Source organism: Marasmius oreades, chromosome 6 (assembly GCF_018924745.1).
Source record: "Marasmius oreades isolate 03SP1 chromosome 6, whole genome shotgun sequence".
NCBI classification, from domain to species: Eukaryota; Fungi; Basidiomycota; class Agaricomycetes; order Agaricales; family Marasmiaceae; genus Marasmius; species Marasmius oreades.
Window position 1 is genome coordinate 1662044 of NC_057328.1, and position 12517 is coordinate 1674560.

At 48.1% G+C, this 12517-nt stretch overlaps 5 protein-coding genes across 5 annotated transcripts; 3 read left to right on the forward strand and 2 right to left on the reverse strand.

The window, feature by feature from the left end:
- Positions 1–118: 118 nt before the first annotated feature.
- E1B28_009930 (uncharacterized protein) lies at positions 119–2785 on the forward strand. The gene is made up of 9 exons (XM_043154860.1): positions 119–493; positions 560–746; positions 797–941; positions 998–1086; positions 1144–1219; positions 1275–1440; positions 1495–2120; positions 2176–2506; positions 2556–2785. The coding sequence occupies exons 1-9, from the start codon at positions 143–145 to the stop codon at positions 2643–2645; spliced, it is 2061 nt and encodes a 686-aa protein (XP_043007318.1). The 5' UTR covers positions 119–142; the 3' UTR covers positions 2646–2785.
- Positions 2786–2944: 159 nt separating this feature from the next.
- On the reverse strand, positions 2945–4123 carry E1B28_009931 (uncharacterized protein; the record flags this gene model as incomplete). Its single annotated transcript, XM_043154861.1, has 4 exons — positions 2945–3048; positions 3098–3542; positions 3598–3793; positions 3843–4123. The coding sequence occupies 4 exons, from the start codon at positions 4121–4123 to the stop codon at positions 2945–2947; spliced, it is 1026 nt and encodes a 341-aa protein (XP_043007319.1).
- Positions 4124–4171: 48 nt separating this feature from the next.
- On the reverse strand, positions 4172–7514 carry E1B28_009932 (uncharacterized protein; the record flags this gene model as incomplete). The annotated part of the gene is made up of 13 exons (XM_043154862.1): positions 4172–4478; positions 4532–4741; positions 4795–5021; positions 5070–5237; positions 5292–5556; positions 5603–5723; positions 5775–5856; positions 5912–5989; positions 6137–6291; positions 6371–6530; positions 6583–6791; positions 6845–7116; positions 7171–7514. The coding sequence occupies 13 exons, from the start codon at positions 7512–7514 to the stop codon at positions 4172–4174; spliced, it is 2598 nt and encodes an 865-aa protein (XP_043007320.1).
- Positions 7515–7644: 130 nt separating this feature from the next.
- E1B28_009933 (uncharacterized protein) lies at positions 7645–9023 on the forward strand (the record flags this gene model as incomplete). The annotated part of the gene is made up of 7 exons (XM_043154863.1): positions 7645–7698; positions 7754–7802; positions 7865–7910; positions 7970–8081; positions 8136–8289; positions 8341–8441; positions 8493–9023. The coding sequence occupies 7 exons, from the start codon at positions 7645–7647 to the stop codon at positions 9021–9023; spliced, it is 1047 nt and encodes a 348-aa protein (XP_043007321.1).
- A 351-nt stretch (positions 9024–9374) lies between these two features.
- Positions 9375–12324, forward strand: E1B28_009934 (uncharacterized protein; the record flags this gene model as incomplete). The annotated part of the gene is made up of 7 exons (XM_043154864.1): positions 9375–9771; positions 9832–10067; positions 10125–10331; positions 10389–10901; positions 10950–11734; positions 11793–12193; positions 12257–12324. 7 exons carry the CDS (start codon positions 9375–9377, stop codon positions 12322–12324), a joined length of 2607 nt encoding a protein of 868 aa, XP_043007322.1.
- Positions 12325–12517: the final 193 nt, after the last annotated feature.

The window sequence follows — 12517 nt, forward strand, 5'->3', positions numbered from 1 at the left end:
TGCAACCGTCAAATCATACGTAGTCGCATGGATCCATCCCACATTCAGGATCGTGAGAATCTGCGTGGGGTAGAATAAAGATTCGGGTGTATTTTTGTACCTCAATTTTTGGGCAGTTCTCAAGATTAAGTCGGCAAACTACATGCTCAAAGTCGACGTAACAAACCCTTCTCCAAATGAATCCTATAATTCTTTGGCAGCCTTGAGCCGAAATGCCTCTGTTATATCTACATCGAGCTCTGACTCTGGTGATGACAGCAATCAAGGACTCCTGTCCACTCCTCCACCACGTCCAGACCGCACCTTTACTTCCCCGCAGTCACGAAGCCCTTCACGGCCGCCAGCTTATATTCCAAAAGAACTTCCTATCGCGAATGATTCACCCAAAAGTCGGGCTGCCTCGAAAACGCGGTCGAAATCACGAGGAGGAAACACCCTAACACTTGGTGACTTCAATGTCGGAGAAACAATTGGGGAGGGTTCATATTCGACTGTGCGATCATTATCTTTTGTTCTCTTTTGGATTCAGCTCTCAATAACCTGCTCTTCATCTCGCTAGGTCGTTAGCGCAACCCTTAACCGGACAGGTCAGAAGTTTGCTATAAAGGTTATCGACAAGGGGTATCTGGTGCGGAAACAGAAGATGTCGGTTGCGCTCGTGGAGAAAGCTGCTCTTATGAGGTTGGCGGTCGGTCATCCGGGTGTAGTGCGCTTGTATTATGCTTTTCAGGATCAATGGAGTCTATGTGAGTAGTCCTGGTGGATTGGTCGGAACCTGTGGCTCAGGTCTTTGTAGATTTTGTGATCGACCTAGCTACCAATGGCGAGATGCAGTCTCTAATATCAAGGCTCGGATCTCTCTCTACGCGATGCTCTCAGTTCTATACCGCACAGATCGTTGATGCACTTGCGTTCATACACGATAAGGGTGTTATCCATAGGTGAAACTCGAATTGCAGTCTTACATTGGATTTTTTTACCAAGCTAACCTTCCAAGGGATGTGAAGCCGGAGAATCTGTTATTAGACGATCACTGGCGTGTTAAGATCACGGATTTTGGAACTGCGAAGATTCTTGACCACACAGGTGGGTGTGCTGTTCTCACCTTCCGTGGACTAAATTCTCAATCCTTTATTCCCTTAGTTGAGGCCGAGAAATTTGTGGGGACTGCTCAATACGTCGCGCCGGAGTTATTAGAAGCAAACGAAACCAGCAGAAGGTCAATCGAACGCCTCTTGGTCTTCTTTGTTCATTCCTCTCATATTAGCGTATAGCTCCGACTGGTGGGCCCTAGGATGCATCCTGTACCAGATGATCGCTGGTCGCTTCACGTTCTCAGGATTATCGGAGTATCTGATCCTACAGAAGGTCAAGCGAATGGACTATTCTTTCCCAGAATCTTTTGATAAACAGGCAAAAGATCTGGTACAGCAATTGCTCGTGGGATCCTCCGTTTCCTGTTTGGTCTTTCCAGCTCGCTCACTCCCGCCATAGATTCGTGATCCCCGAAGACGGCTCGGTGCTGGTGAAAACGGTGAGGAGAACGACGTGTCTGCTATCCATTCCCATCCATTCTTGGCGGGAATCGATTGGGAAGCTCTCTGGATTTTACCTGTGCCCCCGTTGGAAGCAGGTCTTGTGGAACGAAAACATCCACTCGCCCAAAACACGGACAAGAATTGGGAAGATGTTGGTGCTACTTGGGATGACGTGCTACAACCTACCGAAGAGAGCGACAGCATTGATTGGGTTGCCGGCGCGGATGTTTCTCCGAAGCAGGTGATAATGAGACCAGACGTGTTCTCGAGCCCGCAGAGTTCACCGGTAGATCTCTCTATTGGGACTTCCGGAGAAGTCAGAAGCATGGAGGCGACTTTACCGGATGGTTCGACTGTGATTATTTCACAGCACTCTCGAAGTACTGAACAGAGAGTGAATTCAGAATCTCCAACGTCGGGCCCTCCCACACCTCACGATGAAGCTGTCGCGAGGGTAACGCAAGCGATGCAGGCATTGAAACAGCCAACAAGCCGTCTAACTCATGACTCAATTACCGAGCATGAAAGAGGGAGAAGCAAGGCAATGACACCCATACAGGGACATGGCCCGAAGATTGACCTGTTGGTTATGCACTTCACCCCTCACTGCACGTGTTTCTTACTTTGTTTTGTCTAGTCACTTCCTCCTCCACCTACCTGAAGATGAGCAAATTGTCTTGCGTTCATCACTGGAAGCACGTTCAATGCGCCGACGTGCCAGTAGACTACTCCCCATCGCGAGTGCACAAATGAAGCCCAAAATTCGGGAGCTGATTCTGACAAACCGTCGGCTCATGTGCGTCAAGATGCGTGAAAAGATGCCGGAGAATGTGACACTCAAGTCGGAGTTTTGGCTACGGCCTGAGAAAGATAAGATTCCCGGAAATGGGAAGGACAGGGACAGGGAAACTCGTATTCTTCTGTCAAGCGTAGAAGCCAAAGGGGAGCGAGAGTTCGTTATTCTGACGGTGAGACGTGTCGCGTCTCCTCTGTACTACTTCTGATCTCGCCTTACAGTCGCTGAAAAACTACCACTACGCTTCTCGTAATGCACAGGAGGCTACGAAGTGGGTAGACGAGATAAACTCGGCGCTTTCAAATAGATAGCATCAACTTTAAGGTATTCGACAGGTATTCTGGTATTTGATTGTCATCTCGTTGTCTTGTGTTTGTTACATTTCACCTGCATTTTGTTACTCACAATCATTTACATATTGGGCATCGATTGGCATGTACACGGTTCGGAGCAAGAATAAGACACAGTAGTGGTGTATATAGATGTAGTTGCTCGCAATCGTTTCTTTACATGAAATATAGTGGTTTTTCTCTCCGTTTTCGTCTACAACATACTACTGATGTATAGGTTTGAGCCTGTGCTGCACACAAGAGGGGCCGAGTATTGTAGTCTAGCCAGGTGGAAGGAGGCTGGCGTCAATAGGTCCACTAATGTCTTCCACCAGGTCGTCCTCAGCAGACTCACTGATAGGCGTTCGAGGCATGGCCATCAGACCTTGACGGATGTCATCAACACGAATGTCGGGGATAAAACGAGGGCTCACCTGTTCTTGCAGACTCTAAGATCCCGAAAGGTTTCACCAAGCTGAGGAAGGCTTCCACCCTGCTTGTTTTCGCTGCGAGCTCGACAATAACACTATTCTCACTGACGTCAACAATTTTAGCACCAAATTGCGATGCCAGCACGTTGATGGAATGAAGATGTTGATGTTTTAACCTGAGTGCCTCAGAAGGCGTCAAGGTTGCACAAGACGGGGACTCTGCTTCCGAAATAAACTGCTCTGGATGAGCACTTTTCTCGAACTGGTGGGCAAGGGCTGTTTCACGTTCCAATTTGTCCTGAGATAGTTCTCGACGAGGTTCATGAGTAGGACCACCAGCGAGTTGTTCTTCGAGGTACTCGGAACCTAAGATGGAGACCTTGACAAGTAGAAGTTCACGCGTGATAGTACGCGTATCCGTGTAATCTAAAACTGCCCAAACGGGAACCTGTATAGAGAAGAAGTCAGAACCGCGTTTGTAGAGATGATATCCTGTTTCGCACCAAATCCTCCAACTGTCTCCTAGCTTGTTCAACGACACCGTCCTGCCCACTCAACACAATACACATGCGAGAAAGATCCCGAATCTCAGTTCGACATACAACGAGAGAGTCGATGTTGAAGCCTCTTCCGGCAAGAATTCCAGAAACGCGAGATAGTACACCGGGCTCGTTCTGAACGAGACAGTTGAGAATGTGTCTACACGGCAGGGTGAGTAATGCTATTTTCCGCTCAACCTAACACCAACTTTTTGAAGGGTTGCAAGCTGGGTGGTGGGGTGTTGTAAAGAATATTCGTCACGGCTTCTTCTGCAGTCCTATTACGAGGAAGGTCCATTGCAGGAAGAGGGGGAGGACGATTTCGTTGAAGCCTCTTGTAGTCCAATGCCGAAGTAGAATCATCAATAGGTTTCGGTGGTTGCGGAGGTTTCTGGACCTTTTCTGAATATCTTGAGGTAATAGAGGAGGAAAACAGACGACAAGGAAGGAGTCCTGCAGCCCCTCTACCACGGAGGAGGAGACTTGCCATAATCTTTCCCTGACTCACATTCAAAATTTTATCGTTAATTATCTAATCTTATCTAGCCGAGTTTTTCAACACTTTTCTCGCCAATTCGACATATTCCTCTCCCTTGTCCGAGTTCACCTCATCACTAACATCGATGTTTTCCCAACGGTCTAATGCAGATTCCACAAGTGACCACACCTGTTGCTCCGAATGCTCGTCCACGTAGCGTACGTATTCTGCATCTTGCCAGCCGTGATACGTATGGGGTAAAGGCAACGGAGATCGAACGAGGATATGGTTCAAGACAATCAGCGGTGGAAGCCCAGAAGTATGCGCCGGCGAAGCAAGGTGAGCATTATCCAAAAACAACAAAGGCCTGCACAAAACCACTTGAGTCTTGCCCTCTATGTGGAGTGAAAGACAAAGTACCTCATCCCGCGCAGTGCAACATACTCATCGCCAATGCTGTCCAAACTATCGCCACGTTTGGTCTGTGGGTCAATCATGAATGCATTCAATGCGAATTCGAATTCAGTCATATCGCTCGTCAACTGCAGTTTGCCGCTTTCGCTCAACGGTCGTGTGATGGATACATGTATCACAAAGATCTTCAGGACAAACTTGACGATCGACACAACACTTTGCGAGAGTCAATCAAAGGAGAACGCATCAATATGAGGAGGGATACGTACAACTTCTGTACATCCTCACCAACTAATAATCTACTCAAGATTTCGTTCCTTATGAAGGTAAGCTTGTCGACGAGGTCTTTCATGTACAAGCTTGCTCCTCCCATCCCTGCAGTGGGGTCAGATCTTCCAAAGTCTGTTCGGTGTATTCGATCAATAATATTGCCGAGGTCACGTCGAATGGCGGTCAATATGGGGTCTACGATTTTCTGGTATGCTTGATCCAATTTCTGAGACGAAATATGAGAGCACGTTTCGGGAATGAATGATTCCAATACCTCTGTGTTGGGTTTGAGAATTTGGGAAATGTCATCAGAGTACTCGTCAAAGAGCTTGGTTATCTTAAAATGACAATGGTGAAGGAATGTAGCCAACGACCCATTCAAGACCTGTGTAGGTGTGGCTGAGGGCCCGACCAGCGTCAGCACAGATCGATCTCGAGCGACCTGAAGTGACATCGTGAGAAAGGTAGGGTACGCTTTCGTGTGATAATAACATACCAGACCTTCGGTTCTCGTTAGAAGCGTATCTATACTCGATGCAACGCTTTTCGCCACTGATCGTACCAAGAGAGGATCGAATTTTGCTGTATCCAGCTCGTTAGCAAACGTCCTCGTAACGTTCACAGCTTCCGTCATTCCCGGTGGGGAACGGGACCCCCCTGCGAATGCTTGCCCAACTCCTTCGGTAAGCTTGTTGGAGGAACGAGCCAGGTACTGGGACTCAAAGATCGACAAGGCATGCAGAACTAGAATTGTTTCTGGACTAATCCGATGTTAGACGTAATCACGGACCCCAGATCGGAGCGTACCTTTGGTGAGTGTGAATATAGACTGTATCGGTGTACACGGCAACTTTGGCGAAGAATTCGTGGAAAAGTCGAAGCAGTCGTGGATATCCTGTGCTCAAGATCTGTTGGAGAAACGCCGATCCTACGTTTCAAGTTAGACGTGGATGAGATTGAACGTCGTCCTCTGGCGAACCTCTCGCAGAATCACGCGTTGTCTTCTCCAAGGAGCGACTAAGCGAAGTCCAAAACGTAGCGCTAGGGGTGTTTTCGAGAAGCTGGAGTTGAATCAGAAAATGCTAAGATCTTCATCAGGAGCCAAGATACACTAACCTTCATTGCTTCATCCAGAAAATTTGCTTGGGAACTGGTATCCCTTTTCATCTTGAGCACCTTTTCGAGCGCATAAACCTAAGATAACGTCCATCAGAACAGGTCCTGTGCCATTTATGTCAAGGAAATGGATGAGAATGCAGATATCGCATGAGGCTGCAGAGTCATTGATAAGAGCGATGACCAGAAATCCTAGGGCAAACAAAATAGGTTCTAAAGGCTTACTTTTTTACAACAATCCGTCATTTCTTCCACCATTTTCTCCAACCTTGTCCACAGCGCAGCACTCCACTGGGGAGCAGTAACATTTGTCGGTTCAGTGCGGACACGAGATCTGTATAGAGTAGGTGACTGCGTCTGGGAGGGGCTCGCGGCAGCATCTATGGAAATGATGATTCAATACCAATCGAGTCACAAGAACAGCGAGAGCGACAAAAATAAAGGGAAAGACCTATGAACCTTTTCCTGAAGCATCGCGTGATATTTTGTTCGCATCGAACGCACTGCGTATTCGCTCCTCCACAGCCTGAGCGAGATCGGTGATCAGGTTTTGAACGAGTTTTGGCAACACTCGAAGATTATAAGCAGTGTGCAGCGATGAGGAAAGCAAAGACTGGTTCTGTGCCGTATTCAGCTTACAGTAACAAGTATTCTGAAGACGTGTGTTTTACCAAAGTAGTTAACCCGGTCAAGACCATGTTCTCCATCTCGTTCGTTACTTTTGTGCGTGAATCTTCTAAGAACGGTATGAATGCGACGACAGCGGTTATTGAGCGTAGGGACGGTGTGTTGGTTAACGATGGTATGCTGAGCGGCTCTTCCGATTCCAGTGCATTTTCGGTATTATCCTTGTCGTCTTTGGGACCATCGAGGAGCGCGACTTAAAGGAATATGTTTAATACATAAGGGCAGAAGGATCAACGAACAACGAACCAAGTTCTGCGATACTTAGGGCAGCCTTGGCAATCGTCCGCTCCTTTTCGTCTTCGATGTCCCCGTTTTGGGCGTTTCCTCGTTGCGGCACGTCAATTTCCAATTCTCTTGGGGGCAAGGTCTCTATTTCTGCCATCTGACTCGTGAGTCTTCGTGCCAGCACCACAAAACGCGATGTTCGACGAAGAATGTCGGAAGCTTGCTGGAACCTTTGTAAACGGGCTACATTCTCCTGCAACGATTGATATGGTAGCCGAATCTTGAGTTGCAGCCTGGAATTATATCGTGTCAGATATAAAATTTTTATGTGTTTGAGTGGTCCTCACTTGTCCACAGACGTGTTCAGGTCTGTAAGACCAGCTCGTACTGAAGTGAGAGAACCAGAAAGTTGATTTGCGTTGGCTGCCTGTGAAAGTAACTGCTCATGGTGGGACGTAACGAGAGCTTTGATTTGCTTTGCAATGTCATCTATTCCTACTGAAAGCTTGGAGATGGCAAGAGAGATATCTTCAGACTTTGTAGAAGCTTCAGATGGATTCAACTTGGATTTCTTGGCGATCGTTGTTGAGGGACCATCTAAAGGTAGATAAGGCTCTCCAGCAAGAATAGCATTGGCATAATCGTTAGGGTCGAAACTTGAAGAGGCAAATACAGAATAGTCAAGGGACATGGAAGCTCAGCGCTCAGCACGTGTACGCGTGACGTCGAATAATACGCTGGGCGAACGGCAGCGCGTTACTCCATTAATAACCTATAAGCCACAAACACGACCAGCTACCCTTCTCCTCTGTACCCTCATCATGGCCCATAGTCATTACCAACAGTATAGCCCGACTTCCTGGGGTACAAATCAAGTATGTTTCCACTGGTTTGATCTTGAGTTCGGACACCCTTCAATCTCTGTTCTAGTTCCAATTCGGCGCTCCTCCAGTCCCAACTTTTCACCCTCAATCGTCGTGTACGTAACCCCCCCCCCCCCCCCCGCTTGCACTCTCATCTCTTACCCGTTTCGTTCTATAGGGGGAGGGGTTGACTTTTATCGTGCTCATGCTCCGAGCTCCGATACGTGAGTGTTCAGTACTCAGTGCTACTTCCGGCAAGCCACCACTGAAACCCAACTCGTAGATCTCTCTTCGATCATGCTTGGAATAGAGTGAGAAATTATCATGATTATGACTCTCTTGGCGTCGGTGTGCATGAAGCCCGTCATTGGCACAGTCGCGCATACGGTGGAATGGTAAGTCGCCTCGGTCACGGTATCGGAACACCTCGCACATAACAAAACCTTTAGGGGGACCTTGCGCAAATGTTGCCACAGGAAATCGGCCACGCTGCAGCCTACGAAGCCTACCGTACATGGATCCACAACACGAACATGTACGAACCACTTAGTGGCGATCGAGAGCGCCAAAGAGAGGGCATGATTGGGCTTGCTGTCGCAGAAGGTATATGTTTTCTCTCCACTCCCGTGGACACCACGCTAATACCTCATGCAGCTACTAGATTGTTGCAATTCTCTCCTCGAGGCATGGATCCTTACACGCGACAAGAAGCCGCCGAGGCAGCTGCAGCTACTGCTTCCGAACTTTATTACTGGGTAAGTAGTCACCCGACCTGGTGTCCTTCTCTGACTTCATCGACATTCCAGAGTCGTGACCGACATGAAGCCGACTTCAGAGGCCGTTCTCTTCGAGGCTCTCATCGAGGATCATATGACGACGACTATGATCCATACGCCTATGACACAGATATCATGTCCTCCCGACGGGGTCGATCTCGTTCCCGCTACCGATCACATTCGCGTTCGTCTTCATACCGTCGTTCGACAGGCATACCCGGCTCTGCATTGAGCTACGGCGGTTATGCTGGATCTCATCCAAATCAATATGCCATGAGCAGCTCTCCCTACGTGCCGACTACCACAGCGCCGATGGTCATGGGATCCTCTTACTATTCTAACGGCTATGGCAGCGGATACACAGTCCGCCCTCGGAGTTCTAGCATGGGTTATAACTACTACCCTCAAACCCAGTACGTGACTTCAGGAGGGATGGTTCATGTGCCGTCCAGTCATGGATCGAACCAACTTGTTGTCTACACTAAACCCAGGAAGAAGCACAGTTGGTACCGCTCCCGTAGCAAGCACAGGCGCTCCAGAAGCCGCTCGTGGTCCAGATGAAAAACCGATTTTTCTGCCTTTCCTGCCCTATTACAGATATCTGCATCTCGATCTCCATGCTTTCCTTTTTGCTATGTGTATAAGACCCCACTGCCCTAGGCTCTGCTGTAGGTGCTACTTAAATATCCTGTACTTGTTGTACCTATAAAAATATTGGTCTAGAATGGCCCTGGCTACTAGACTGTCTTTGTTCACACAGAAGATGTCGACGTCGTACCCGGTCGCCTACTTTCAATATGCTCACCGTCTGAAAATAATGTGACGGTCTTGATATTGAAGTATTTGACCTTGTTTGGTGTCCACCAACGGCTTTTTCTGCGACGGGACCACATCACTGTCAACGACCTCACTATGTCAAGATTTTTCAGGCAAGCAGGCGACTCTGACTCTGATACTGACTCGTCCGAGGATGAACTCATGTCAAGCGGAGACGAGGCCCCACCCCCAAAGACAAGCACCGCAAAACCAGCCATGTCCCGATTTCTGCGAACCGCTGGCTCAGATTCCAGCGATACATCATCTTCTGAAGAGGAGGAAAGTGATGATGATAGCGATGCACCAAAAGTAACCAAAAAGTCACCTTTTTTGAAAAGCGACTCGGAAGACGAAGAGAGCGATGGCGATGACGAGAGTCGTGCAGGCGTGCGGATTATGAGTGCACAGGAAAAGAGGTTGGCAGAGATGGAGGCAACTGGAAAGGCCATGGACAATGCTCTCAAAATCAACGACTGGGTCGCAATATCGAATGGTGAGTTCCTGTATTGTTATAACTTGCAAAATGTTGCTTTAGCTCTGAAATACAAACTAGAATTCGATAAACTCGCTAGAATGATCCAACGTCAACAGAACATGTCCGAGCCCGTACCTCCATTTTACCTAAAGACCATCATGACATTGGAGACCTCTGTTACAAACACCCTTGCGAAGGAGAAGGAGGCAAAGAAGAAAATGAACGCGACCAATGCTAAGGCTCTAACCGCCATGAAGCAGAAGGTGCGCAAGACAGCCAAAGAATATGAACAAGATATTACGAAATATCAAGCTGTGAGTCCCAGTCATTTTTGGCGAAACATTGAATACTGATTCAAGATGTCCGTCAAGGATCCTGATGGATTTGAGCGGGAATATGCTGCTGCAACTGCGAAGGAAATTACTGCAGCACCAGGAGCAAAAGCATCTACAACTGTGTCCGCTGACACTGGGGATGATGGTTTTCAGGCTGTTGGAAAACATGGTAAGACGATGCTGTTGACTACGGAAGGTATCTTCAAAAGTCTGCAAGTTGTGCAAGAAGCTCGAGGGAAAAAGGTCCGCAGATATTGTTGTGTTATGCTACTAATTGTGCAGCCGCTTACTGTTTCACAGAACACCGACCGAGCCGAGCAAATCCGGATCCTAGAACAACTTCTCAAGGTTGCCGTCACCTCCTACCAGCGTATAAGGGTCCTCCTGGCGCTCGTTTCTTCGCGATTTGACTATAATTCCTCTACCGCCAACTACATGCCCATAGATCTATGGTTATCTGCTCAACGAGAAGTCGATCAACTTGTTGCAATTGTCGCTTCAGATTCCTCATATTCCATACAAGAAATCACTGAGGATTATGATGAACTTGTAGAACGCTCCCCCGGCACGGAAAAGGACGGTATTGTTCGTGTTAGGGGGAGTATAATAAGCTTTATCGACCGACTAGACGACGAGTTCACTCGCAGCCTTCAAAATATTGATCCTCACGGTACGGAATATGTGGAGAGACTGAAGGACGAAAAGGTTCTCTATTGTACAATTTGCCGAGCCCAAGCATTCTACGAGGCGAATAAACAAGATGAACCCCTCGGTCGAGTAGTAATGCGGCGACTTGAGCATATCTATTCCAAAGTTCGTTTTGTTCCTGAAAATCTAACCGCTGTTACTCATTTTTCTCAGCCTGATCCTGTAGTTTTGGCATTGGAAAACGCGGCGGACGCCTCTGATATCAAGCCAGCACTTACACTCGCTTCCAACGGCTCGACATCGGAACTCATTCACGGTCTCTGCGTTTACTTGTACAAGTCAGGGCACTCCCTTTTCCGTACTCGCGCCATGCTCAGCCATATCTATCACTACGCTTTCCATAACGACTTCCACACCGCCCGCGACATGCTTTTGATGTCTCACCTCCAAGAGTCCATCCATTCCGCAGACGTTGCCACCCAGATTCTGTACAACCGAACTGTTGTACAACTCGGCCTTTGCGCGTTTCGACTGGGTTTAATTAAAGAATCCCAGGCTATGCTCCAGGATATCTTCACCACTCAGCGTGTGAAAGAACTGTTGGCTCAAGGTGTTCATCAACAAAGGTTCCAGGCGCTAACACCTGAACAGGAAAAGGCGGAGAAACAGCGTCAACTTCCGTTCCACATGCACATCAACACGGAGTTGTTAGAGGCCGCATTTTTGGTGTCTAGCATGCTCGTGGAGATCCCTTTACTCGCCAGCATCGATTCGGAGGAGCTGAAGAGAAAGGCGATATCGAAACCTTTCCGACGATTACTGGACTTTGCTGATCGACAGATATTCACTGGCCCGCCGGAGAGCACGAGAGATCATATTATGCAAGCTAGCAAAGCGTTACAGGACGGTGAATGGGAAAAATGTCGCGATCTCGTCCAGAGCATCAAGATATGGAGTCTGATGCCCGAAGCTGCCAGCGTGAAAGAGATGTTAGCCAGGTAAGCACATCGATCTCTGACTTTTCAAGCTTTTCCTTATGAAAGGATCGTTATGTAGGCGGATACAAGAGCAAGGCCTGCGTACCTATTTATTCACCTACGCATCTCATTACATCACCCTTTCTCTTTCATTACTTTCGCGAACGTTCGACCTCCCTCTCCGCACAGTAACATCCATTGTCTCCAAAATGGTTTGGAACGAGGAACTTTCCGCTTCGCTGGATCAATCGGGTGGTGTAATCGTGTTCCGTCGCATCGAAGTCTCGCGGCAACAACAGATTGCGCTCATGATTGCCGAAAAGATCAACACTATAGCTGACCAAAACGAGAAGAACATGGAACATAAAATGGGTGGTGCTGCCAATTGGGGTGACCGTAACGATGGTAAGCAAGGAGAGAAGAGAGGGGAGCAGATGCAGGAGAGAAGAGGAAAGCGAGAAGGTACTAGAGGAGCTCGAGGTTGGCACCCTGTTTACTCAGTCTACAACTTTCTCTTTTCTAACCAATTTCCCCCGGTATTAGGTGGTGCTCGTGGACGTGGTGGACGATTTGCCTATGGACTTGGGAACCAAATGGCGCGGAGAACGTAACCTCATCTATATTTGTACATTACGCGGTATTCCACGCACTGCTCTTACTTCGAGATATTCTGAATCGATTAGCTCGACGCTCAGAGACGGGGTCGAGACTCGAGGAACAGAGGTTCGGTCAACACGTCTTCGCTGTAGCTTGTCTCTGCAGGACTTATTTCCCGAAAGGTTTAGACTAATATTATACGAGTAC

Excerpts from the sequence above, each read along its gene's own strand:
- E1B28_009930 (XM_043154860.1), top strand. The coding sequence starts at position 143 with ATGCTCAAAGTCGACGTAACAAACCCTTCTCCAAATGAATCCTATAAT. Across the intron at positions 942-997 it reads GATAAGGGTGTTATCCATAG|GGATGTGAAGCCGGAGAATC; the intron begins GTGAAACTCGAA and ends TAACCTTCCAAG. Across the intron at positions 2,121-2,175 it reads CATGGCCCGAAGATTGACCT|TCACTTCCTCCTCCACCTAC; the intron begins GTTGGTTATGCA and ends TGTTTTGTCTAG.